At 41.4% G+C, this 25,246-nt stretch overlaps 1 protein-coding gene across 1 annotated transcript; it reads left to right on the top strand.

The window, feature by feature from the left end:
* Positions 1-1,973: 1,973 nt before the first annotated feature.
* LOC103713561 (fimbrin-4) lies at positions 1,974-23,797 on the top strand. The gene is made up of 16 exons (XM_008800537.4): positions 1,974-2,192; positions 2,314-2,561; positions 2,700-2,962; positions 3,066-3,236; positions 3,334-3,572; positions 3,778-3,949; positions 4,986-5,024; positions 5,278-5,346; positions 5,445-5,561; positions 6,615-6,826; positions 17,184-17,339; positions 17,408-17,607; positions 21,674-21,831; positions 21,918-22,014; positions 22,252-22,343; positions 23,141-23,797. The coding sequence occupies exons 3-16, from the start codon at positions 2,876-2,878 to the stop codon at positions 23,420-23,422; spliced, it is 2,091 nt and encodes a 696-aa protein (XP_008798759.2). The 5' UTR covers positions 1,974-2,192; positions 2,314-2,561; positions 2,700-2,875; the 3' UTR covers positions 23,423-23,797.
* The last annotated feature ends 1,449 nt before the right edge of the window (positions 23,798-25,246 follow it).

The following is a 25,246-nucleotide window of genomic DNA, read 5'->3' as shown; positions in this document are numbered from 1 at the left end:
CTAAGAGCCTTGGAACCGATCTTTGCTGATGTAATCTAACCGATCAATGGAAGCTCACCATGTGGCCTCCATTAAAGAGTTCATCAAGGCCATTAAAACTTTGTTCGATGCCCACGAACACACATCCTGCACATTTAAGCCAAACATCATGCGTAATGTGAATGGTTACCGAGCAGTTAAAGTACATATCTGTCTTTCTCGATAACAAAAACTGATCGTCATTCTATGTAAACAATATCTAGAGAACCTCCTGGTATGCACACTCTTATTTTTATGCTAATTGTTATTTTCTCTCAAGCCTCCATGTTCTCCAAAATCTTCACCTTACTTAGGCATCAGGGATTTTCTATTGGACAAAATCCGAGGACCTAGGGTGTCTTATCTTCTGTTTTTAGGTCGAATTCATAGCCCCAAGATCAGCCCTCATTCGCCAGCTCATCCACTCTTTCTAGCTCGAATTTTGGACGGCAAAACAAAAGTGGGAAATGTTGTTAGTTTTGAAGGCATGGCAATAGTAGTCCATTATTGCTCACCTCTCTAGCCAGATTGGAAATATCAATTTTATAAACCTAAAAGCCCCTCTTGGACTGACCTATACCGAGAAAAGACTACCAAAACGTCACATACGATGATACGAAGCTTTGGATGCACTTTCCTCCTTTTTTTTCTGGTCGAAAGAGAGGGTAAATGGCGGGATAACATTTTCGCTTACCTAATTGTTGATTGAAATAACTATTTTTATGTTTGAATTATGTTCAACTTGCGTACACGGCATATATTGAACAAACCCTTCAACATCAAATAAATAATAAAAAAAACATCTTTCAATCCATCGCAAAGCCTTTCATGACAACTGGAATCTCAAGATCAATGGTTGTCATGCATGCAAAAGATTCTCTACTATGAGGTTCAATGACTCAAACTAAATACATCTTATGAAACTCTGTCATTGTATGCCTCCTCTGCACCCCCACCCTAACTCCTTTTTTTTTTTTTTGGTGCTATGACGGATAATTCACACAATACGTGCATGGATATATCCAATAAAGTCAGAAAATAAAATATTACAGAGCTTCCGAAACAACACCCTATTTTCTGTCCACACGGTACTACCGGCGTGGTTGGCCACGTAGGTGGCCATCCAGTCCGCAGCTTCATTAGCTTATCTAAACACATACTTAGTGTGGATAACTTCAAATGTCATGAAGCAATAGATGGCCACCAGTAACGACCCTCGGACTCCCCCAATACAATTGATGACCGTGGCTAAGTCACCTTCCAAGATGATTGAACTAGCTAATAGCATATATTGAGCATGTCGAAGATCCGCCCAGACTGCCCTCAGCTCCAATTTTTTTAGTCCAAGTTCCATGCGGTGGACCATCCAACCCCCCAACGCATACACACAAATAAATGTCTCCTACGTGCATGTATAAATAGAGTTAGATCCTTTATAATATGCATTCTGTGTCAGAGAGTTGTAAAATCCTCTATAAATGGCCGTTGTTGATTTCAGAAATTAAAAGGATCGTGTTTAGAAGCTAAACATAGCATGTTATGAGATTAAGTGACAAATGTCCGTATTCTATATAAATAATATGATAGCTATTCAGAGCTTTATATATATATATATTTCTTTTTTGCTAAGGTGAATGAATCATATCTGATGGATGCACTGAATAAAATTAAAAAATGAAATATTTTGAAGTACCTGAGGTAACTTTTCATTACTACGGAGTTTTATGACTTTCTGTGATGCAAAACATGTATCAAATATCCCAACTCTATTGTGCAGGCAGGCCGGCGTGCACAAATATTGTAGTGCAGGAATTTCACAAAACCCATACCACCCAAATGCATGTGAGGTTTACGCGTATGGATGGGTCTACAGGGTCAGACCAATGCATGACCGGCATCCATCTTTCATGACGAGGGCGGTGGCTATAAAAGGCGGCAAGTTCTGTTGTCTTCTCCTGTGTCTTCGCGGCTGCCCTCTATTCTTCTCTTGAGCACCCTTTTCTCCTGTCATCCATCACCTCTTTCGGCCGCGAGACATCGAAAGAGGGGGTCTTTTCCCTTTCCTTCTTCTCCACCCCAACGAAATTCAAAGAAAAAGGAGAAGTAATAGAGTGGAGAGAAAGGAAAGGATCCGAAAAGGAGCCTCTTTGCCGCGTGAATCCTTGTTCCTGCTGGTGCGTTCGCTCTGCCGCCTCTCTCTGTTTGTTTCTTGAAAATCTTGAGAAAGATTGGATCTGTTTGCGATTGTAGCTCGTTTCCTGAGTTTTTCTTTGGTTTTAATGCTTTGCGCTGCAGGTGAAAAAATCGGTGTTCTGTTGGATTCGTAAATCGTTCGGTTCTTGAGTTGGTTTTCCGATTTCGATCTGAATTCAGCCCTTCCCCTACCTTCCCTCTGCCCATTACGAAATCTGAAATCAGAAGACAAAAAACAAAGCAAAGAAGTGCAAGAAAGAGAGCAGAGGAAGGAAAAGACCTGACAACGAGAAACAGAGGAAACAAGAGGAAAAGGAGCATCATTGCCTTGTGAATCCGTGTTCCTGCAGGTGGGTGCGCTCTGTTGCCCCTCAAGTTGCAGTCCCTCCGCGCCCTCCTATTTCGATTGGAAGTCTGGAGAAAGATTGCTTATTTGGCAAACGTAGCTCTTTTCTTGAGTTTTTCTTTGGTTTTAATGCTTTTCTCAGGCGTTGGAGTTGAAAAAATCGGTGATTCTGCCTGCTGGTTTTCGGATTCCAAACTGAATTGAACTCAAAAAGGGGTTATTTTTCATTGGGGTTTTTGTAATTTTGTTCCCTGTCTCGGTTAATCAAGAACTGAGTGAATAAGGTTGCAAGATCAATTAAATTGGAAAAGAAAAAAAATGTCTGGTTACGTTGGGGTTCTTGTCTCCGATCCCTGGCTCCAGAGCCAATTCACCCAGGTTGTACTACGGGGCCTCAAATCCAAGGTAAGATGCTAGAAACCAGACTCAATTCTTTTGTTTCGATTTCAAGTGGCGTTGCTTGTTGGCTTGTTCACTTAATTATTTATTTTGGGGTGGGATCGAACAGTTCCTCTCTTTGAAGAGGGAGTCGGGCCAAGTGGCGGTTAGTAACTTGCCGGCAGCGATGGGAAAGCTCAAGGGTCTCAATGAGGTGCTCACCGAGGAAGAGATCTCTGCAGTCTTGTGCGAGTCATACCCTGATACCAGCCAGGAGATTGACTTTGAAACATTCCTTCGGGTATTGTCTTGTTTTCTGTTGTTGTCATTGTATCCTCTTCTTTATGTAGTAGGATTGGGGTCAAGATTTGGTGAAGAAGAATTGGTGAATTGAGCAGGCATATCTAAATCTCCAAGCACGGACTGCAGGCAAATTGGGCGTTTCAAAAGACTCATCAGCATTCCTGAAGACCGCTACAACCACACAAGTGCACACTATTAGCGAATCAGAGAGAGCTTCTTATGTGGCACATATCAACAGTTATCTTAGAGATGACCCATTTTTGAAGAACTATCTCCCGCTTGATCCGGGTACAAACGATCTCTTCAACCTTGCAAAGGATGGTGTTCTCCTCTGGTTAGTTGTTTGGTTCTTGTCAATCTTCAACAAATTTGTCATTGATTTATTTTCAGTGGCTTGAGATTCTCAAATTTTATCTTGGCTGATGGGATCTTGTAAGTATGTGTGTTCTAATGATTCTACTGGATGCATGTTAGATAAGCGGCTCATTATTTGGATATTGCTATTCTTATTTTCATGATTTTGCTTCAATTTTATTTAGCAAGTTGATCAATGTTGCCGTGCCGGGGACCATAGATGACAGAGCAATTAACAAAAAACGAGTACTAAACCCATGGGAGAGAAATGAGAATCACACTCTTTGCCTCAACTCAGCAAAAGCCATTGGGTGCACCATAGTTAATATTGGAACACAAGATTTAGTTGAAGGAAGGGTAAGCCTGAATGGTTTTGCTATTTGGCTTCATATGACTTTTCTTTAGTTATTTTGCTGCATTTGTTTTTTGGAGTACCAAATGTGGTCATGGCTCCCCACTTTATGTAATTTTGTTGTCATGTTCTTCAAATTCCCTTTTCATTCAAATAAGCTGAAATAGTTAGTTTTCATTCATCAGCTTGGTGGCCCATTGATTGAGCCTTATTCCATACTGTATGCAGTTGGCTTTTTGAATCCTTTATCAAGTTCTCAAGGGCTATTTTTTTTACCTCAAGCAGCTAGAGGGAAAGCCATGTTACTAATAAAAATAAAATTGTAGTCACTTTTATATTTTTGACCTCAATTTTTCTATCTTAGTCACACTATTAAGACACCCTTTGAATTCTTTTTTTATGCACGCATCTAAGCCTTGTGGTTTGATGGATGTTCAATGCATACAATTAGAGAACTCTCAAACTTAAGTATTTACGCATTGGTGAGTATTAGAGAGAGAGAGAGAGAGAGTTCATCATGATGAACTCTCTCTCTCAAAGTCATAATAGCTTACTTCTTTAACTCAAATTTCTTTAAGAATTTATCCTTGACTCAAATTTCTTCCTGTCCATGCTTGGATCAAAGTCATAATAGCTTACTTCTTTAACTCAAATTTCTTTAAGAATTTATCCTTGACTCTTGGAAATCATTTTATCTTCTGACTAAAGTTTAGTTAGGTGATGGGAGTAGCTTCTGCATCTCGATACTGCAGTGCAGTGAGAAATAACAAATTGACAATTCTTTTCTATTTTGCTGCAAATTGTAACTCTTACTATTGATATTTGGAGCAACTGAAGTTTCTTGCTAGCATTCAATTTTTCTTGTGATACCACCCTCCCATCTGTATTATATTGGATACTGACTATCTGCAAGAGTTTCCTTTGAAACCTGAGTTTGTGGTTTTACGTTCCAATGCAGAAGTTGATTTCTTCTTTCTATTTCAATTATTGTAACTTTATTTTTGAGGATTTAAACCTTTTTTTTTTTTTTTTGCAATGCAGCCACACCTTGTGCTTGGATTGATATCTCAGATTATAAAGGTACATGCTGGTTATTCTTGTCTCATGGGTAAATCTGTCATTACATTTTAGCATAGAATGGTGGTTCAGCTTATTTGGTGCTGGGCTCATTTAATTGCACTCTCTCTCTCACTCTCTCTCTCTCTCTCTCACACACACACACATGCATGCATGCATGCATGTCAAGGCTATTTAAAATTAGTATTGCAATTTCATATGTTGGAAAGCAGATCAGCTAAGTCCTATGTTTTGCCTTGGTGTATCATATTCTCAGATACAACTGTTAGCTGATCTCAACTTAAAGAAGACACCTCAACTAGTGGAGTTGGTAGATGACAGCAAGGTCAGCATTCGCTTTTTGGTCATTGTTTGGTTATTTTGGGTTAGCAGATTCTATAAAAGCATTGTTTTGTTAAGAGATGTTGGTGTTATGTTTTACAGGATGTGGAGGAACTTATGAGTTTGGCACCAGAAAAAATGTTACTTAAATGGATGAACTTTCATCTCAAGAAAGCAGGCTACAAAAAAAATATAACAAATTTTTCTTCTGATGTTAAGGTACTTTTTGAATCCAAGAAAGTTTATCAGATTCTGACATTCACATGTCATTTTTCAAGGTTTTAGAAACTCAAAATTGTACAACAATATAACTTAGTATAATGTATTTGTTCTCATAAATTTTCTTTGGTTGACATTTTTGCAATCTGCAGTGAATTTAACCTATATGCATATGGTTTTAAGCTAGATGATAATGTTGAGATTGATGACCATTTTATATCATCCACTGAAATGACATTATGTTCATTAGAAAGTTGAATTGGTATCCTTCTGTGTTTTTACAAGTTTCAGTACCCCAACCTTGCTCAAGCCTTGCAAGATTTTTGTCTTTGATTACACATATGCAAATCAAATGGGTGACTGAATCATGCTGAAGATCTAAAAACAATTAATATGCCAATAGTGCAATACTTTAGTGCTTAAAGAGATATTAGTCATGGGAGAGAAGGCTGTGGTGCATCTTGGTGTATATTTCAGCACCTCAGCAATGCTCAAGCCCTTCCAATACCTATATTTCTGATGACTCACTTGTGAATCAAATGGATAACTATTGAGGACTTAAGAGTATTCAGCAGTAAAGCAATATCTTAGTATTTCGTCTGAGATCAGTAGTAGTTATGAGAGAGTCTGCGATGCCTCTGAGCATTTATTCATCTGGTTTAACCAGGAATGGCCATAGTTGTATGCTTTTGTTCTGGCAAGGACCTGTTATCATTTCTTCATAAAGGAATAAGATATCATCTTATCCTTTCTCTGTTTTGTCCAGACTGACCATATTAAAAGCTGATATTTGTGATCCAGAAGAGAATAACGTACCCTACAAGTCACACTTAATAGACCCTGCAAGCAATTCCCATATAGAGGCGAAGCACCAGCTGTTGAGATGCATTCCCTAGCCGCTAGATGCCATGTCATTGATAATATATTTTCGGCTATTGTTATTTTAGTGTACTGTTCATTATACATGCAATGGTGGTTATTATTTAACATCTCATTTATTTATTAGAATATTTTTGCTGCAAAAGGTATATTTTACATGCCCATTGGTTACAGGATGGAGAGGCTTACGCATACCTTCTTAATGTTCTTGCCCCTGAGCATTGTACCCCGGCAACTTTGGATGCCAAAGATCCTACTGAAAGGGCTAAAATGGTGCTTGATCATGCAGAGAAAATGGACTGCAAAAGATATCTTAGCCCAAAGGATATCGTTGAGGGCTCACCAAATCTCAATCTTGCGTTTGTTGCACAAATATTCCATCATAGGTATACATGATTGGCTCTCTTTTTCTTTCTTCCTAGAACCTCTTCACCCATTGGATTTTACTGTTACATTCATCTTATTTGCACATATTTTTCCTGTCAGTACTGCAATGAAAGGTAATGAAAAGGTGCAACTTGACTGCATCTCGTTCTAAGAGAGAAACATATTAGTGAACATGAATAGCAAGTTATTCTTGACCTTGTGAATCTTTGCTACTTTTTTTTATCCAAAGTCAGGTCCTCATTACATGCTATTAAACTGATTTCAATTATCTTCTTATTGTGAATGTTTTGATCTTTTGATAAACATGATTTGCGGTGAAAATATGAATCATTAATTGTAGAGATATTGTGTAGGGAGAGGAACAACCTAAAATCACTCCCATGATGGTAATTATAACTGAGGGAATTTCTTGTTGGAAACCACATTTTGAAGATGAGAGCGAGCTAAGTATTCATTTGTTGTTTTTGTCGTTCGTCTTCTATTTGATGCTTGTGATTAAGTATTCAGTTTTGGGGTTATCAAGTTCCAAACTAATACCAGTTGGAAAGTCCTACCTGATAGATAACATAGACAGATGATATAGATCTCACACATTTAGTAAGTGATCCGAACGAGGGAGGTCACATCGCGTAGCCTTCGTCCTGATTGGAAAACAAGAGGGAGGAGATTGAAGAACAGTAAGCTTTAGTGGAAAGAACCCTCGGAAGTCCAATGGACTCTCTCTGTTACAAGAACCATTTTTTGTTACAGAGGCTATTGCTTTCTTCTTACCTCCAAAACTCCCCTCCCTTGTTTTCCTCCGGACTTCAGCTTTTAGTCGTCCTCCCTATCACAACTGACGTGAGACTCTGCCAATACGTCAATTCACTGGCTTCCCCACGTCCCACGTCCTCACAACGGAAAACGTGCATGACTCGGGATGGCTCGAGAAGTGTTTTCTTCCTCTCATTTATTGTGGCTCTCTATATCCCACGGTGAGGCTCGGGAGACCAAGGCCTGTCATGCATGGGATTCGGCACGTTGAGCTTCCTCCCTGCATGGGACTCGGGCACGTCAAGCTTCTTCCCGCTCGTCGTGCGTGGGACTCGGGCACATCGTTCGCACGTCGTTCTTTTTCCCGCATGGAACTCGGCACATCGTTCGCACGCCATTCTTCCTCCCGCATGGAACTTGGCACGTTGTTCGCATAGAACTCGACACATCGTGCTCTATCCATCCGAGATGCTCCCGAGTGCAGGAGATCGTCCCGGATCACGGCTCCCCTTCTTTGGGTGGAGCCAGCTCCTGCTGGTTCTAGAACTGAAGGTGGGGAAACTAAGACTGCCCAGTCTTCCTTGAAAACTATTTTGCTGCACTGGGTCGCTGGCCCTTCCGTCCAACCCGGAACAATTTCCTGGTGCCGCGCGTAGTTGTGGTTGTCTTCCTCTCCAAAATAGTGTCTTCTGCCAACACAGATTCCTGTTCCGTCACCAAATTCTCTATGGTCGGCAATGTCTCACCGGGCTCATCATCCAGCATTGATGGTTTGAAGGGCTTCAATTTCTTGACGTTAACCGCGTACATCTCCATGTAGACTGGTAGTTCTAGTTGGCATGCGTTGTCGCCGACATTTCGGAGGCTCCTGAAAGGCCCATAACGGATGGGTTTAAGCTTTTTACCTTCACCTTTCTGATAGGGGTGCAAATGGGTCGGGTCGGGTCGGGTTCTGAGTGATCCCCACCCGATCCAGTTTTTTGTTCGAGTCCTAATTTTGGACCCAGACCTGATCTGGTTGAAGATCGGGTCGGGTTCGGGTCCGAGTCAGGTCCGGGTCAGATGTTACCACTTTCTTTGTGCTTTTGGGAAAGAATTTGGGCAAATCTAATTTGGTCATATCATAATTATGAGGTGCTGGGTGACCCATGACTTGAAAGACTTGCAATGGACCTCCAGTCAGAATAGATGACCCATGACTTACTAATTCGGTCTACAAGCCAAATTTCATATCACACTATTTTTTATCTATATGACTGATTGGACGGAACTTGGTGTCTCCCTGCTCCCTTCTCAGGAGGACAAAAAAAATCCCAGACCTTCTTCCAAAATTCAATTCCATTGCAGAAAACTGGCACATGACCCATATTTAGTTCAGTGTTCCCTCACTTTCTCCCTTCAAAAGTTAAAAGAATCAAAAACCAAAAAACAGAAGGAAAAAAAAGGCCAGCTACCGAGACACTAGAGGTATCAACAGTGTAATAGATCGAGAGAGAATCCTGATGGGCCGAGGTTCCTTTGGATTCTGTGAACCTATGCTTGTTGCTATCCTTCCACGCTTGAACCCTACTCCCCTTAGGGCTGTTCCTCCTTTTTTTTTTTTTGGTACAAAGCTTTTCCTCCTCATTGGCTGGCATTTCCCATCCCTTAGAGAATAATAAGGCCATGGAAGCAAGATAACGAGCTCCTAAGAAACCCATATCTCCTTCATGTCTGCCTTGAAAACCCGCCATAAATTCACTTAAAAACGACCAATAGTACCACGACCCACACACAAAAAAAAGAAGAGGCTCTCTTTTGCTTTTCCTCTCTCTCTCTCTTCGGGTCCGTTCAGGTCGTGTCGGGTCCGTTCGGATAACCCAGACCTGACCCAGAAAATGATTCAGATCCAATTTTAGGACCCAACCCGGACCCGCGGGTCCTAAAATTCGGGTCATGTCGGGTCTACGCAGGTCATGTTGGGTCGGGTCATGGGTCGACCCAACCCATTTGCAGCCTTACTTTCAGACGTTCCTTTTCCAAATGCAACCAAACAAGGTCGCCCACCTGGAAGTAGCATTTGACTCGGTGTCGATCATGGCGTTCCTTATACTTTTGTTGCGCTTTTTTGAACTGTTGCTCCACCTCATGGTGCACCTTCCTAATGTTCTCCAAGAAGCATTGCGCTCGTACCATGCCGCCTTCTTCTTTGGTGGTCTGAGGTGTAGGCCCGTTCGTAAACTCCAGGTCAAAAGGGCTTTGTGGTAAGAAGCCCAGGCAAACTTCTGATGGCGATTTATTTGTTGAGCTGTGGATGGTGTGGTTGATGGCAAATTACAAGAAGGGAATGCTCTCGTCCCAAGCTTTTGGGTGTCGAGCGTTATATCCTCAGAGTAGGTGTACGACAGTTCTATTAACCACTTTAGTCTGACCATCGGTTTGAGGATGGAATGCGGTACTCCGTTTTAGCTTGGTATCCATCTTGGCCTACAAGGCATACCAAAATTTTTTTCAGGAACCGGCTGTCTCGATCAGATATATTCGAGCTGGGAAGCCCAAATATTTTCCACACGTTTTCGAAGAAGAGTCGTGCCGCCTCCTCCCCGGTGACCGTCTTCTTGCAAGGCATGAGTACCACCATTTTTGAGAACCTATCGACTACTACAAATAGGTAGTAGTGTCCTCACTGCGTCCTTGGAAGGCCATCCAAGAAATCCATAGCGACACTCTCCCATGGTCGTGTCGGAACGGGCAGTGGGGTGTATAATCCGACCTTTTGATTGGCGGGTTTGGATGTGCTGCACAATACACACCCTTTGACGAAACGGGCCACGTCTTGTTGCATTCTCGACCAAAAGACGTAGCGAAGCAGATTTTGTAGCATCTTCGTCGCCCCGACGTGACCGGCTATCTTTGATGTATGTGCCTTCTGCATGTATCTCATGCACTCGGCAGGTTGTGGTATGCATAAAAGCGCTCCTTTGTAAAGGAGCCCATCACGCAGCATGAAGTCGGATGGTTTTCTTGATTTTATGTCTACCAATGTGTTTTGAAAGTCGGGATCTTCATCATACCAGCCGGTATACTCATGAAAAGTTGGTTGTACTTGCATGAATATTGATAAGCAAAGTGTCGCTACCGGTGGTCGTCACAACATGTCCGCTAATTTGTTGTGAATGCCCTTCTTGTACTTGATCACAAGGTTGAATTGTTGCAGGTATGTCATCCACTTCATGTGTCGGGCTTGCTGCAGTCGGGTCTGCGTCTGTAGGTACTGTAATGGCCGGTGGTCAGTGTGCACTACTGTCTCCTTGCCAAGGAGGTAGACATGCCAGTGCTTGACCGCCTGGTGTAGAGCAAGTAGCTCTTTGTCGTACGTCGGGTAGTTCTTCGCAACACCTTGAAACATCTCCAAGTGGTATGCCACGGGTCATCCTTCCTGCATTAGGACAGCCCCCATGGCATATCCCGATGCGTTTGCTTCAAGCTCGAACCTCTTCTGTAGGTTCGGCAAGGCGAGAACCGGCGCCTCGCTGATCTTCCTTTTTAACAGGAGGAACGTATCCTCATGTTCCTTCATCCACGCGAACGTTTGATTGGTCTTTGTCAATGCATGTGGCTTAGAAGCTATGACAAAAAAAATTCGGATGAACTTTCGAAGGTACTAACAAGCTCCTATGAAGCTCTGGACCTTCGTTACCGATTGTGGACGCGGCCATTCTTTGATCATCTTCACTTTGTCGAGGTCGACTCGTAACTCGCTGCCACCCACTACAAACCCAATATATACTAAGGTTTGTTTGTCAAGCTCGCATTTCTTGCGGTTTAGGCGCAATTGATGTTGCTCCAAGATTTCGAACACCTTCTGTACGTGCATGAGGTGCTCCTCCCAAGAACGACTATAAATGAGGATGTTGTCAAGGTAAACGATGACAAAGTTGTCGATGAAGGGCGGAGGACGTTGTTCATTAGCCGCATGAAGGTGGCCGGGGTGTTGCAAAGACCGAATGGCATTACAAGCCACTCGAATAACCCCTGCCGTGTCTTGAATGCAATCTTCCACGTATCATCTTTGCGGATTCGAAATTGGTGATATCCGGATTTGAGATCGAACTTTGTGAAGACGGTTGCGTGCTTCAACTGGTCCAATAAGTCGTCGATGCGTGGGAGAGGGTACCGGTTTTTGATGTTGATTTTGTTAAGAGCTAGGTAGTCAATGCACATGCGCCACCCGCCATCTTTCTTTGGTACCAGCACGATCGGCGAGCCACAAGGAGAGCTACTTGGTTTGATGACGCCGGCTTCAAGTAGTTCGTTCACCTGCCACTTGATCTCCTCATTCTCCATCACTGAGTTGCGGTACATGAAAAGGTTAGGCAATGTGGAGTCCGAGATGAGTTGGATGTCATGTTCTACCGCCCGCTTTAGAGGTAACCTATCCGCTTCTGTGAACAAACTCGCATACTTGTCAAGTAGTTCATTCAACTTGTTGTTCAGCTCTTTACATGATAATGTTAGAGCTAAAACCTTTGCTTCAATTTCTACCGGCCGGATCATCAACAGGACAAACTTTTGATAGGCACTTACCATCCGTCTTGCTTGGCAAGCAGTCACCAAATCCACCTTTTGGCATGCTCGATTTTTGTTGACGATGTATTTCTTCTCGTCTGTCTCGAACTGGTACCACTAGGCGCGTCGGTAGTAGATAGCATCACGCTCCCAAAGATACAGACTGCCAGAAATCACCTGGCAAATATCAAGAGGTACCACTTCACACGTCACTTTGTCGATGTATTGACTAGTGATGGCGAAGCAAAATTTGCACTGGCGGTCAATCTTGAGTTCCACGTCCTTCTGGATCCATCTAAGCGGGTATGGTCGTGGATGTAGTGTTTTCTCAAGTCCTAGTTTTTGAACCAAGCTTGACGAGATCAGGTTCTTTTGACTGCCGGTGTCGATGATGGCCTCGATGATTTCTTGCTTCACTTGAATTCGCATTGTGAACAGCTCCTCCTTCTCATCGAGTACGGTCGGCGAACTCGAGGTTGTCTCCTTCGGCATTGCCATCAAAGACAAACTCTTGTCTGCTCCTATGATCCGTCTGAGTTCGATGTGGTCATTGGAGATTGTTGCCGCCGTTGTGCGTTTAGCACTTTCCCTTCTTGTGTCCTGTGATTTTGCAATGTTCACAGAACTTGTTTGATTTGGATGAGGAGGAAGAGTTACTCCTTTGGGCGTGCTTCTTAGGATGATGGTTGCCGCCACTCTTCTCCTTGCCGCTATCAGACGCACGTTGTCCGCCGGGTTTGTTCTTCTGCTCGATGGCCATAGCAATGCTACTAGCATTGGAGACGTTAGTTGCTTGATATAAGCGTAGTTCGTTTTGGATTTGTCGATGCAGGCTAGCTACAAACTTGGTGAAAACGTCTTCGTTGTCGAGTTAGATACCTAGCGTCACTGCTAGGCACCGGAATTCCGTAGTGTATTCTTGCACTGTTTGGTTCTGTCGCTGCCTTAAGTTGTGCCAACGCGACCATCAATCCTGTGAGTATCCCATCGGATAGAATTCTTGGCGCAGAAGGTGAGAAAATTCTTCCCATGTTACCTCCCTATTGTTGTTGGTCTTCAAGTACACGTTCCACCAAGCTAATGCATGGCTGGTTAGCTTTCGTCATGCAAACGTGACTTTCTCGCCACTACCAAACCCGTAGAGGGTGAAGTAGGTCTCTAGCTGGTCCACCCAAGAGTCCAGCTTCTCCGCGTCGATGGTGCCGTCGAACATTGGAATGTCAATTCTGGCCTCAACTTTGAAGGGTTGAGGCCTTCCTTTCGTGAACAATACAATACTAGCATCATCCCGGTTGTCATGGTCCTCCTCCTCCTTCAAGACCGAGGTACCCCCAGTCTTATTCTTCACGGTCGTCAAACGAGCTCGTGGCGGAGAAGGTTTGTTGCTATCGTTCTTCACCATCGTGGGTAGTGGGGAAGATGTTTGAGCTTGAATCCACGTTAAATTGAGTGGTCAGCCTATCGACCTTAGCTGAGAGGTTGGGCTGATCTGGTGTGAAATCATCGTCGGCCGACATTGTTGATGAAGATTCGGCCTTCCTTGTTGGCCGATGGTGAACTTGCAAGATGGAGAGAGGTTCGCCGGTTGTCTGATAGTCGGATTTGGTTAGAACCATGCACAGGTGGAAAACCAATGCTCTGATACCAAAACTTGATCCGAACAAGGGAGGTCACGTCGCGTGGCCTTCGTCTTGATCAAAAAACAAGAGGGTGGAGATTGAAGAACAGTAAGCTTTAGTGGAAAGAACCCTCGATAGTCCAATGGACTCTCTCTGTTACAAGAACCATTCTTTGTTACAGAGGCTACTGCTTTCTTCTTACTTCCAAAACTCCCCTCCCTTGTTTCCCTCCGGACTTCAGCTTTTAATCGTCCTCCCCATCACAACTGATGTGAGACTCGGCCAATACGTCAATTCACTGGCTTCCCCATGCCCCACGTCCTCACAACGAAAAACGTGCATGACTTGGGATGGCTCAGGAAGTGTGTTCTTCCTCCCGTTTGTTGTGGCTCTCCACGTCCCACAGCGAGGCTCGGGAGACCAAGGCTTGTCATGCATGGGATTCGGCACATTGAGCTTCCTCCCTGCATGGGACTCGGGCATGTCGAGCTTCTTCTCGCTCGTCGTGCGCGGGACTCAGGCACGTCATTCGCACGTTGTTCTTCCTCCCACATGGAACTCGGCACATCGTTCGCATGTCGTTCTTCCTCCCGCATGGAACTTGGCACGTCGTTCACACGTCGTTTGCATGGAACTCGGCACATCATGCTTTATCCATCCGTGATGCTCCCGAGTGCAGGAGATCGTCTCGGATCAGTAAGTTTATCTATAAATTCTGATTATGATAATAAAATAAAACTAGGAGAGAAAGAAACATAATCCTTTCTCTAAAACCAGTAGAATATCTCGAATTAGTTAGGAAAAGTGAAGGGAAAAGAAAAATATAGACCTCATTAAGAGTGAGTTGATGGGAACTTCAGTGTTAAAAAAGGAAAGGCATGCAAACTTCTATTAGGGCATGGCGTGAGCCCGAATCTTAAATGATAAATTTGTTGTAATTATTTAACAGAAATATTTAGGTGAATAAAAAAAATCTTGTAAGATAAGACAAGGCAAATGATGCCAAGGAGGTATTTAACTTGGATACTTCTCTAATATGTGTCGGTGAGGGTCTTAACAATGTGTTAAAAATGTCAGCAAATCATGAAGCAATCTTACAGAAAAATTTGTTTTCACATGTCATTGTGACTATTTAAAATCTAAATGAAATTTCCATCATTTCCTTTCTTCCAGTTGTGAAAGTTACTAAAAACTAACTGGATTGAACTTAGGGGTCTGACTTGATTTTTGGGAAAAGGTAATACAGCACAAACAATGATCGTTAGTGGCTAGTTAGCTTACTTCCTCGTTTAAAAATTTGATAAACAGGTACCGAGGGGAAAGACTATCGATGTACTTGATTTTGGAAAGAAACTTCTATGATGGGAGAAACTAGAGAAAAATTAGGTAGGTGTCAGGAAGAAAGTATCGTGATAGTTTTTATTCAGAGAAATAAGGACATGTAGAAGGTGTTAGGGCTCGTTTGGTTCGCGGGAAGCATTTTCCCTCCTAGGAATATGATTTCTGGAAAACAAATTTCTAGGAAGAGGATGCCTAGGAAAGTACTTTTGGCATGTTTGGTTGATCATGGAAAAGTGACAAATTTCCAAAGTGCTTATGTTTGGTTGGCCATCCACTTTCCTAGGAAAGTTATGTATAATTCCTATTATGCCCTTAATAAAAATTAGGTGTTTAATGCCTCTTTAATGCTTCTTTAATGCTGAAGGGCCTTTTTGGAAAAAAGTAAAAATGAAGTGATTCCCGCCTCATGGGAAAGTAACTTTTCCATGTTTCTCATGGAAAAGACTTTTCCATGAAATGTGGGAATCATATTCCCATGGGAATACAACTTTCTCGTCTCTCTCCTTTGAAAACTCCAACCAAACAAGAGGCATCTCATTACTTTCCCGTTGACCACACTTTCCCCCTTCTTTTCCCGCGAACCAAACGAGCCCTTAGTGAAAAATGTGGCAGTAGTTATTGTAAGAAGAATAAGTTTTTAGCTGCTGTGAGCCTACACCAAAGGTTCAGTCTTTAGTCCTTACCTCTTTATAGATTACATATCACCACCTATGGTGCATGCTATACAAACATTTAGTGTTATGAAATAAGAAAAATAAAAGGACACTATAAATCATAGTATTTGTTGAATAAAAATGGGACATGTTGAATGCAGTTTTACTTTGAATGCAAATGATTCTAGGCCCTAGACTAAGCGTTATTCAGTTGCAGAAAGTTATAAGGCAAGGAACGTAATTAAGTACATACTTGTATTTTAGAGAGAGGATAAAGTAATGATGATTGAGTTTGATGACAAGATAATATACCTTTACTAAAAGAGGTTCAAATGTGTAAACCAGTTGCGAAAGAGGGGGTAAAATGTTAGAAACATGGATTTAAGTCAAAGGAAGCATTTGTGGAGAAAAAAACAATAATGGTTGAGGATTTGCCGTTGGTAAGAATGAGGCTGATAAAGAATTTATAAATCTGATGTCATATAGATGGGATGTGATTTATTGGCTGTGTACGATTATTGGTGGAAAAGTCTATTTGCTACATAGCTTATTTGTTATGTGTATAATTATTTGTGAAAATATTGGTAGTATGTAGCGTTTTACCCATGCAAGTTCTTGGGGCTGACAATGTTTCTCCCGCAAGGTTTTAAATCCCATGGGACAAAGCTTTTTCCATGGAAGGGGTGTGCGGCTGTCCCACCTCGTCCCGATATGTGGGATAGGAGATGTCTTATGATGTGCCGATCGAGATACTAGAACGATGATGGGACCTGTCCCAACACGTGGAAGACTACCTCATCCTATTGTCCCACGGGATGTTCCACCAGGATTTGAAACCATTCCTGGGAGAAAAATGGTATCATATGTATCATTGTCATGTTTTACATATGAGCAAAAAGTCTTCAAATTTCAGCTCGCTGCTAACATAATCTCTCTCTCTCTCTCTAAGTTGAATATAAGATTCTGTTTAGCTTTATTAAATTAATAAAAAGGAAATTTGGATTTCTCCAGCATTTTTCATGTTCAAACTTCAAAGTATCTCTTTTCATGTTTCTGTAATTATTCCTATTAATCAATTTGTTATTCTAATCAGCTAACACGTTAACGTACAGTATCCTTCTTACTTATATCTTGGCCATTATATTTGTAGCTGGAATACGTGGAATGAACTTTATATTCTGTACCATAACCATCAAGCCTTGTCCCAACTGTTTGGATTAGCACAGTCTTTAAGATGTTCAATTAAGAAAAGGAAAATTGGAATGCGTGTGTTCTGTGCCATTTGAAAGAATCTGCATTTAGGTTGACCTAGAACTCTTGTTTTGTTGTATAAAATTCTTGTGACAATTCATCATTGTTATCAGAAAAAGAATAAGAGATCTTTCTTTCTACTCTTTTGGAGTAAGAAAGGTTATACACTAATCATAAGTCAATTTTTGCAGAAATGGTCTGTCTATAGATAGCAAAAAAATCTCCTTTGCAGAGATGATGCCTGATGATGTGCAAGTGTCTAGAGAAGAAAGGGCTTTTCGGTTATGGATCAACAGTCTTGGAGTTGATACATATGTTAATGATTTGTTTGAGGATGTCAGAAATGGGTAAGCATTTCTTGCAATAAATATTTGCCTTTTTGCTAATGTTGCTGATTGTTATCAGACTGGTACAGATGGGTTCTTTTGGAAGTACTTGACAAAATTTCCCCCGGATCAGTTAATTGGAAGCATGCAACAAAACCTCCCATCAAGATGCCCTTCAGAAAAGTAGAGAACTGCAATCAAGTTATAAGGATTGGGAAACAGTTAAAGTTCTCACTTGTTAACATAGCGGGTAATGACATCGTACAAGGAAATAAGAAGCTAATTCTTGGTGAGTTTATATTTACTATTTCCTGCAGGATTCAAGTTGACCTTTACTTTCCCTAGTTTCAATCCATTGTTCTGCAGTTTAGCAGCCTTTTTACCAGTTTCCTCCATGTGTGTTATCTCCCAAGTTTAATTTTATTGCTATAATATCTCTAAAATATTTTATCATCTTCATTATCATGCACATGAAACATACATATAAATTGTAATCTTGGGCTCTAAACACTTAAATATATTAGGTCTCAACAAACTCAAAAGGCCCAGCTTTGTTGGAGCTTCGGCCATGAAATAATCATATGTTCTGTTGTAACATGACATGGTTCTAGATTGTATAGTATCCATGGAATTGGACAAGTTTGCAGTTATATAATATTGCCAGATTACAATTCTAGATAGTTGCTACATTCATTTGGTAACCCGTTGTTTGTATTTGCATTGTGGGAAATTTTTCCTTGTTATGCTTGTATGGTATATTTTTCATCTTTGTATGAGTAATTGACTATATACGAGGACTGTATAATTATAGTCATTTTGTGGGCTATATATCAATTCCCCTGTTAGTTCACTTCTAAACCTATTTTTAATATCTGCAGTCAGGGGTGGCTCAATACATTTGGGGACCTTAGGCGAACTCATTAGAAGAGGCCTTTTTTATTATTATTTAAATAATAATTTTTTAAAAAAATATTTTAAAATTTTTATTTAAAAATAATTCGTCTAGCTTTTTGAGAAGCAAAATTACTAATTAAACTTTTATACTCAAGATCCATTAAAATACTATTTTCAATCGATAATATAGCTAATCCATTTAATCTTTCTTGTGACATAGTTGATCGCAAATAAGATTTTATCAACTTTAATTTTGAAAAACTTCTTTCAGCAGAAGCAACTGTTACATGTACTGTTAATAATATCCTATATGCAATGCATGCATTTGGAAAAGAATATCAATAGGGGTACTAGTTTCTATTTGTAAAAATTCTTTTAAAATTTTTAACTCTGAAAACAGATCGATACCATCAATATCAGAATATTCACCATGCTTTAAAAAGTTTTCAAGATTAAGACAACACTTTTTCAAATCATCTTCATTCAAAGATTTTAACTTTCTAAAATTAAACAAAAAACCAAAAATATTTTCATATACGGTAAATTGTTCAAACCTATTTTGAATTGAAAAAATAGCTTGATCTATTGTATATAAAAAGTAATCAATTCTAAAAGATTCTTCAGCTGATCTTGTTATCCCAAAACTATTATCATCTCCATACAGTTCAGTGCACGGTGGTTACCCCCCAGGGGCATCAAGAATGCAGCTGGCTAGCAAGAATTCTATTAGCATCTGATTAGCTTGATCTCAACTTCTATTGAAGGGAAGGGAATGCCACGTCAATACCATCTACTCATTCATTATGCACTAGGGGTTACCTATAATCAGTTTCATCTTATCAGGTATATAATTCCAAAGTTGCATGTTTTGAGGCTTTGAACATCTTTAAAAAAAAAAAATAGCTATAAAGATATGCAGCGACAGCAACATCATCGCCTCAGGGTTTTGAAAGGGCCGATGGTTGAAAATTCAGAAACGACCTTCAAATTAATCAGAGAAAAACCGGAATGAACCACAAGGACATGAAGGGGAACCCTAGAAGTTGCCTCCTTTGCTAAATCAACAAAAGACAATAACAATCCCATACCTCACGAAGCTGATGTGTACGCCGAGGCTACGGTGGACGGCCGAGCAGTCGAGGCAGAGGAAGATCCCGTACGTCACCGACGCCCATGTAGGGTTCTTAGCATTGCAATCAAAGCACATCTGAGACGGAAAGATCCACGGTCAGAAGCGATCAGATCTGGAGGATCCCGTCGGGATCTGGAGTTCCCGCAGCAGATCCCCCAAACCCAAATGATTTTCAGGAAAACAAGTGATCGAAATTGAGTCGAACCCAGAGCAAATTTACAAGGACAAACCTACGAGACTGATTCCAATATAAGGGGGGAAAAAAGCAAAAAAAGACGAAGAAGAAGAAGAAAAAGAAAGAGAAGAACTTGAACAGATTACCTTGTTCTCCGACTTAGATTTGAGCTTTTTGAATACCGCATTCTTGTCGGTGAAGCTTTCGGGAGCCATGGCTACGATGGTACGAGCGGGGAGAGAGAGGACGGGTTTTTTTTTTCCCGAGAGGAGGTTGGGAGGTTGAGGTGGGGGGGCAAGAACCTCCTCTGGGGAATGGGAGGTCGGAGACTCGGAAGAGGCGAAGAGCTGAGGAGGAAGTCAGACTCGGAGTCGGAAGTCGGGACTCGGGAGGGCTCGCCGCCTCGGTCGCCGTGAAGCTCGGAGGTCGGAGGAGACGAGGACGGCGACTCGGAGACTCGAAGTCGGCGAGGAGAGGACGGGAGGCTGGAGGCCCGAAGCTGAGGAGCAGAGGAGGCCGGAGCTCGGAGCCGAGGAGGAGGCAGCACGGACTGCACGGACGCACGGTGGACCGGAGCTCGGAGCCTCGGAGCTTGGAGGTCGGAGCTCGGAGTCGAGGACGGCGACGTCGGCCGTCGGCGAGGAGAGCTGGAGAGGACTGAAGGGACAAGGTTGCCCGCCCGTTGCTTGTCGTCGTTGTCGACGACTCGACGTTGGCCGAACTGCCGAAGGGACGCGCTGCAGCCTGCAGGCTGTAGGCCTGGAGCGACGTACGGGCGGAGCCCGGTAGCCATCGTCCGTCCCCGTCGCCAGTCGCCGTCCGTCTTCCAGACGCCACCGCCCACTCCCACTGTCCCACACTCTGCCAGAGTGCCAGCCAGACGCCACCGCCCACGCCAAGCGCCAGCCATTAATGGAGCAATAAAAAAAAAAAAACATGACATGGCTGGGTGGGGCCTTCCCTGGGCCGGGGGCCTTAGGCGACCGCCTCGGTCGCCTAAGGCTCGAGCCGGCACTGTCTGCAGTACCAAAGTTCAGGGTTGCTATTCTTGGGTCCTTCATGAAATCTTTGTAAGCCTCTAACATGAGGTTCACTCATCCAAGAAGATCTCCTGACACGAGTCATTGTCCTCCTCTGTGTGATTGTGTCCTCCCTATGATTTGTTAGGATAAGTGGATTCCAACTAGAGTGCATCAGTCAGCAGCCAAGCACTGAGGATTAATTTTGGCTCACATAACTACTGTTTTTCTTCAAGATAGCAGTCAATTGCTTTTTCATGGATCACTCATCCAGTGCTTGCAGAATTGACTTCCTAGTTGAATGATGGTCAGAAATGGAAACTCAGCCAATCACAAGGACCACCTCAAGACATGTCTGAACGCAGGGGTCCTACACACCTCTCAACTCATGGTCTGTGTTGATTAGATAAAATGACAGTCATTAGTTTCATAATTTCATGAACCATTTAACCGTTTTATAGATAAGATGTAAACACACAAGTATCAACTTCACAATCAGTACAATTAGTGATTATAGGAGTATGGCAGTACATGATTATGCTTATCATAACTTCTTCCTGTGCCTATGATGATGTGAGGGGAAAGAGAGCAATTTAAGATTGAGAGGTGCATATATTTGTCAGCAAACTATGCTTGCAGCAAGTTACTGCTTCTGGATTCTATCTGTCAAGCTTATCACCTTTGAGGTCAGTCCCTGACGTATATATGTAGATTTGTTGATCCTTTTTGCGATTACGAGATCAAATGTTGAAGCACCGCAATTATCACTTCCAACACTGCTCACATTATTCCATCCAAACTTATTTATCATTTTCACTATTACTGCCATGAATATTTACAGTTGTGTATTGCTTTTAGCGTCTTACATATCCTAGCATGACAATGCTTCCAATTCGACTAGTCCATGCACTGAGGTACTATGTGATAATTATTTGAGGTACTATGTGATGATTGCTTTCTATATTGATCCAGTTTGTTACAAAAACTACTCAACTGCGTAAATGGATAATTATGCATCTGTTTATTATTTCTGTTGAGCTAGACCTGTTATTTTTTTCTTCATAGGTTTAAAATTTATTTAGTGATGGCTTATTCAACCTAAATTGTTGTTCTATCCTTGGATTTCTTTTTCAAGCTTATATGTGGCAGTTGATGAGATTCAATATTTTACAACTCCTAAAGAACCTAAGATGCCATTCACAAGGAAAAGAGATAACAGATGCTGATATCTTAAATTGGGCCAACCGTAAAGTGAAGAGCACAGGCAGAACTTCTCAAATCAAAAGTTTCAAGGTATTCTCATCTCTTTTTCTGCAGTTCACTGGTTTATATGCTACATCATAGGAGCTCCTTTCATTTACTCTTATTTCTCCCTTCAGGATAAGAGTATATCAAATGGCTTATTTTTCCTCGAGCTTCTCAGTGCTGTAGAGCCAAGGGTTGTTAACTGGAACATTGTTACCAAGGGTGAAACAGGTATATTTCTAGCATTAGCTTTAAAGTTCCGAGTCTAGCCTTAACCAAGTAGGTGCATGAATTGAATCACTTTGGGCTTTTCTGTGTTTGTTTGTTAATTTGCATGAGTTTGGGGTAACAAGAGGAGGACAAACTATTAGCATCAGTGGAGGAATTGAGATTTTACAGTCTATCATAGAATGCAGTAAGTCGATCCATTCTCCTAACTGTGTGAATGTGCATATTATGGTTCTGCAGATGAGGAGAAGAGATTGAATGCTACATACATAATCAGTGTGGCGAGAAAACTTGGGTGTTCCATCTTCTTATTGCCTGAGGATATCATGGAGGTAAAAGCAGTATAATTTTGATCATTTTTTTGCATGCAGCGCCTTGACAATGCCAACCTAGTGAATGACAACTTAATCGCCGACCAATTTATTAATGCCCCATGTCTTAATTTCTCCCTGATCTAGACATCTAACCATTTGGGTGGTAGGCCATTGTTCCCAATGTCTAATATGTTCTGTTGGAACGATCGTTAGCTTTAAAAACAACATACTACACATGTATTGATCAGCAACTACATGTGTCAGATTGACTGTATTATTTGATGGGGGTAGTATTTGGGCCCAGGCAATTGATGGTTCTTGATTTCCTGTAAATATTTCTACTTAATAGCCGCGGTGTTTGGTAGCAATTTGGCTAATGAAAAGATTAAGAATTTGTTTGGGGTGTGTGTGGGGGGGCTGGGGGGGTGGGGAATTGCACAGGGTTACGAAAGAATCAAATAATGAACATTAAAAGAAAATAAAAGGGAAAATAAATTAGTTGATATATTTAAATCATTATTCTGGTTCAAACAAGCATGGGAGACAACAACAAAGTCACGCCACCACCAACAATAGGTAGTGATATAAGTTGCAATTCATGAGTGACTTGAAGCTGAGTAATCTTATCAATTAATTAGAGATTTGATAAATAATTGACCATATACTGGTTGATTTGGTTTCCCGAGAATAATTTAGAAAATTTCTTGGCCAGAGAAAAATTTTAATACTTGTATTTGTAAGTAACAGAACTCCATTTATTTTAACTTGTTGGATTATTGGGGGGCTTGGATATGACTTTAAATCCTTCCTTGCAGGTAAACCAGAAGATGATTCTCACTCTCACAGCCAGCATCATGTACTGGAGCCTGCAGCAAGCATCCGAGGACTCTGATCGCTCTGAGCTGTCTGCGGATGATGCCTCCTCACAGAAAGCTCTGTCCGAGCTGTCTGCTGATGATGCTACCTCGCAAAAATCTCCGTTATCCGATGGAGAAGATGGAAGTGTTGCTGCAGAGAGCATTTCAAATTTATCCATAGATGATGCTGCATCAGACACTTCACAGGTAGAGAATGGTAATTCTTCTGTTGGGGAATGAGAACATGCAGAATGGAAACACCTACTCGAACTCTTATTCAAAGAGCAGCGAAAGAAAAGAGAATGTGTGCCTGCAGCTTGACGGCACCGTATATCCCATTTTCGCACTGCCATATGGAGATCTTCCTTCTCTGTATCTTAAAAGTCTTAAAACATATAGAAATCTGTGTTTTTCCCATATATTTTTTCATTTTAAGGTTAGAGGACAAATAGATACAGGTATAAAAATGCCTTTTAGGTCTCACCTTTTTTAGAATATATATTCATCTTGACAGTCAATTTATAAATCTCAAGCTGAATAAATATGTATTGAGAAATGATTGCCAGTTGAGGCTTTGTGGTTGATGATAGTTTTTTGAGATTTTATTTCCTTCAATATTTGTCTGATATATGTTGAATTTGGAAAGGAACGCGGTATGGAAAGTGAATGACTGAATTTGTACAAAATTCAACCACTTTTGAAATAGTTTTAAATTTACATTGATGTTTAGTTTGATTGCAATATAATCAAAATCTAAGTATCAATTGGGATTTTAGAACTGAAATAGCAGTGGATGAGAGTTAATTAGAACATGCATAAGAAAAAGGATGCATATTCAAACTTAAAGAAAAGGAATTAATACAACTCATATAGCAATTTTTTTTAATATTCTTATATTTATATATGCTGAATATACAGTTTGTGTGCATATGTTAGGGTTTTGGGTTTGAACATAGTAACATCCGAGTTTGATCCAATAAAAAGTCAGAACCTATATAGCATCCAACTTTGATCGGGTAAGATTATCAAAAATTTAATTTAAATCTGATTATTATAAAATAATCAGTTCCAGCTATCAAGTTTTCGGTTATTTGTACTTTTTAGTTAAATGTAACTTCTCAGATGGTGCATCAGGCTCCACTTTGGGGGTTCTGTCTTCAATCCATCCCATATGCAGCATGCGGTATGTTTAATATGTGCCAACAATTACACATGCATGAGTGGGCATCTTAGCATGCATCGGCATGTCTACACTCGGTGTTATTTAATATGATGTGTGCATGCATGTGTATGAATATATTTATGTATGTTTATAAACGTGCATACGTGTGCTTGCATGTATGGCATGTATCTATACCATGCAGTTGTATGGTATGTTCTAATACGTTCATGCATTATATTCTAATATGTTTGCAAGCGCGTGGCTTGTCTCCATTACTATTATGGCTAATATGTTCTAATATGTTCACGATTGTCTACTTGCTCGAGCTGGAAGCCTTGTCTTTTTTTTTTTGGTACAAAGGGATCAAGGATCAAAGTCGAAGATATGGAACACGACGGGCATCAACCATGATGAAGCGATTGAAATCCGTAGGGAAATGATCTGTTCTCATAACCGCCACCTGGTTCATGCAAGCCTCCTTTGCAAGGTGATCAGCTGCCTGGTTACCTTCTCCAAGGACATGGTTACGAGAGAAGTGAAGTAACCTAGAAGTCATAACCCTCATACTCCTGATAACTGGGTGTAAGGGAGGATTTTTACCATTTAGCCAAGCTACTACTGTAGATGAATCTCCTTCCCATTTCAATCTTATCAGCCTGTATCCTGTGTATAGCAACGCTTAACCCATGCCAGGCAGCCAGCATCATCAGCCACTGGAATCGACGTAGGAGAGATCGGAATCAATGCAGCAATCAAGACACGGCCTAAGTCATTCCTTTGTGCAGATTTAGTATTGGCCCGTGGGGCGTTGCGGTCCCAAACCCTGCACCAAGATTCCGCCGAGGGAGATGGATGTTGGTTAATGCGGGACTGTCTTTAGGGCAGGTAACACAACTATATGT

Source organism: Phoenix dactylifera, chromosome 1 (genome assembly GCF_009389715.1).
Source record: "Phoenix dactylifera cultivar Barhee BC4 chromosome 1, palm_55x_up_171113_PBpolish2nd_filt_p, whole genome shotgun sequence".
Classification (NCBI taxonomy): domain Eukaryota; kingdom Viridiplantae; phylum Streptophyta; class Magnoliopsida; order Arecales; family Arecaceae; genus Phoenix; species Phoenix dactylifera.
This window is presented reverse-complemented; position numbering and strand designations above follow the sequence as displayed.

Excerpts from the sequence above, each read along its gene's own strand:
- LOC103713561 (XM_008800537.4), top strand. The coding sequence starts at position 2,876 with ATGTCTGGTTACGTTGGGGTTCTTGTCTCCGATCCCTGGCTCCAGAGC. Across the intron at positions 5,562-6,614 it reads ATTTTTCTTCTGATGTTAAG|GATGGAGAGGCTTACGCATA; the intron begins GTACTTTTTGAA and ends CATTGGTTACAG. Across the intron at positions 17,340-17,407 it reads TTTGAGGATGTCAGAAATGG|ATGGGTTCTTTTGGAAGTAC; the intron begins GTAAGCATTTCT and ends AGACTGGTACAG.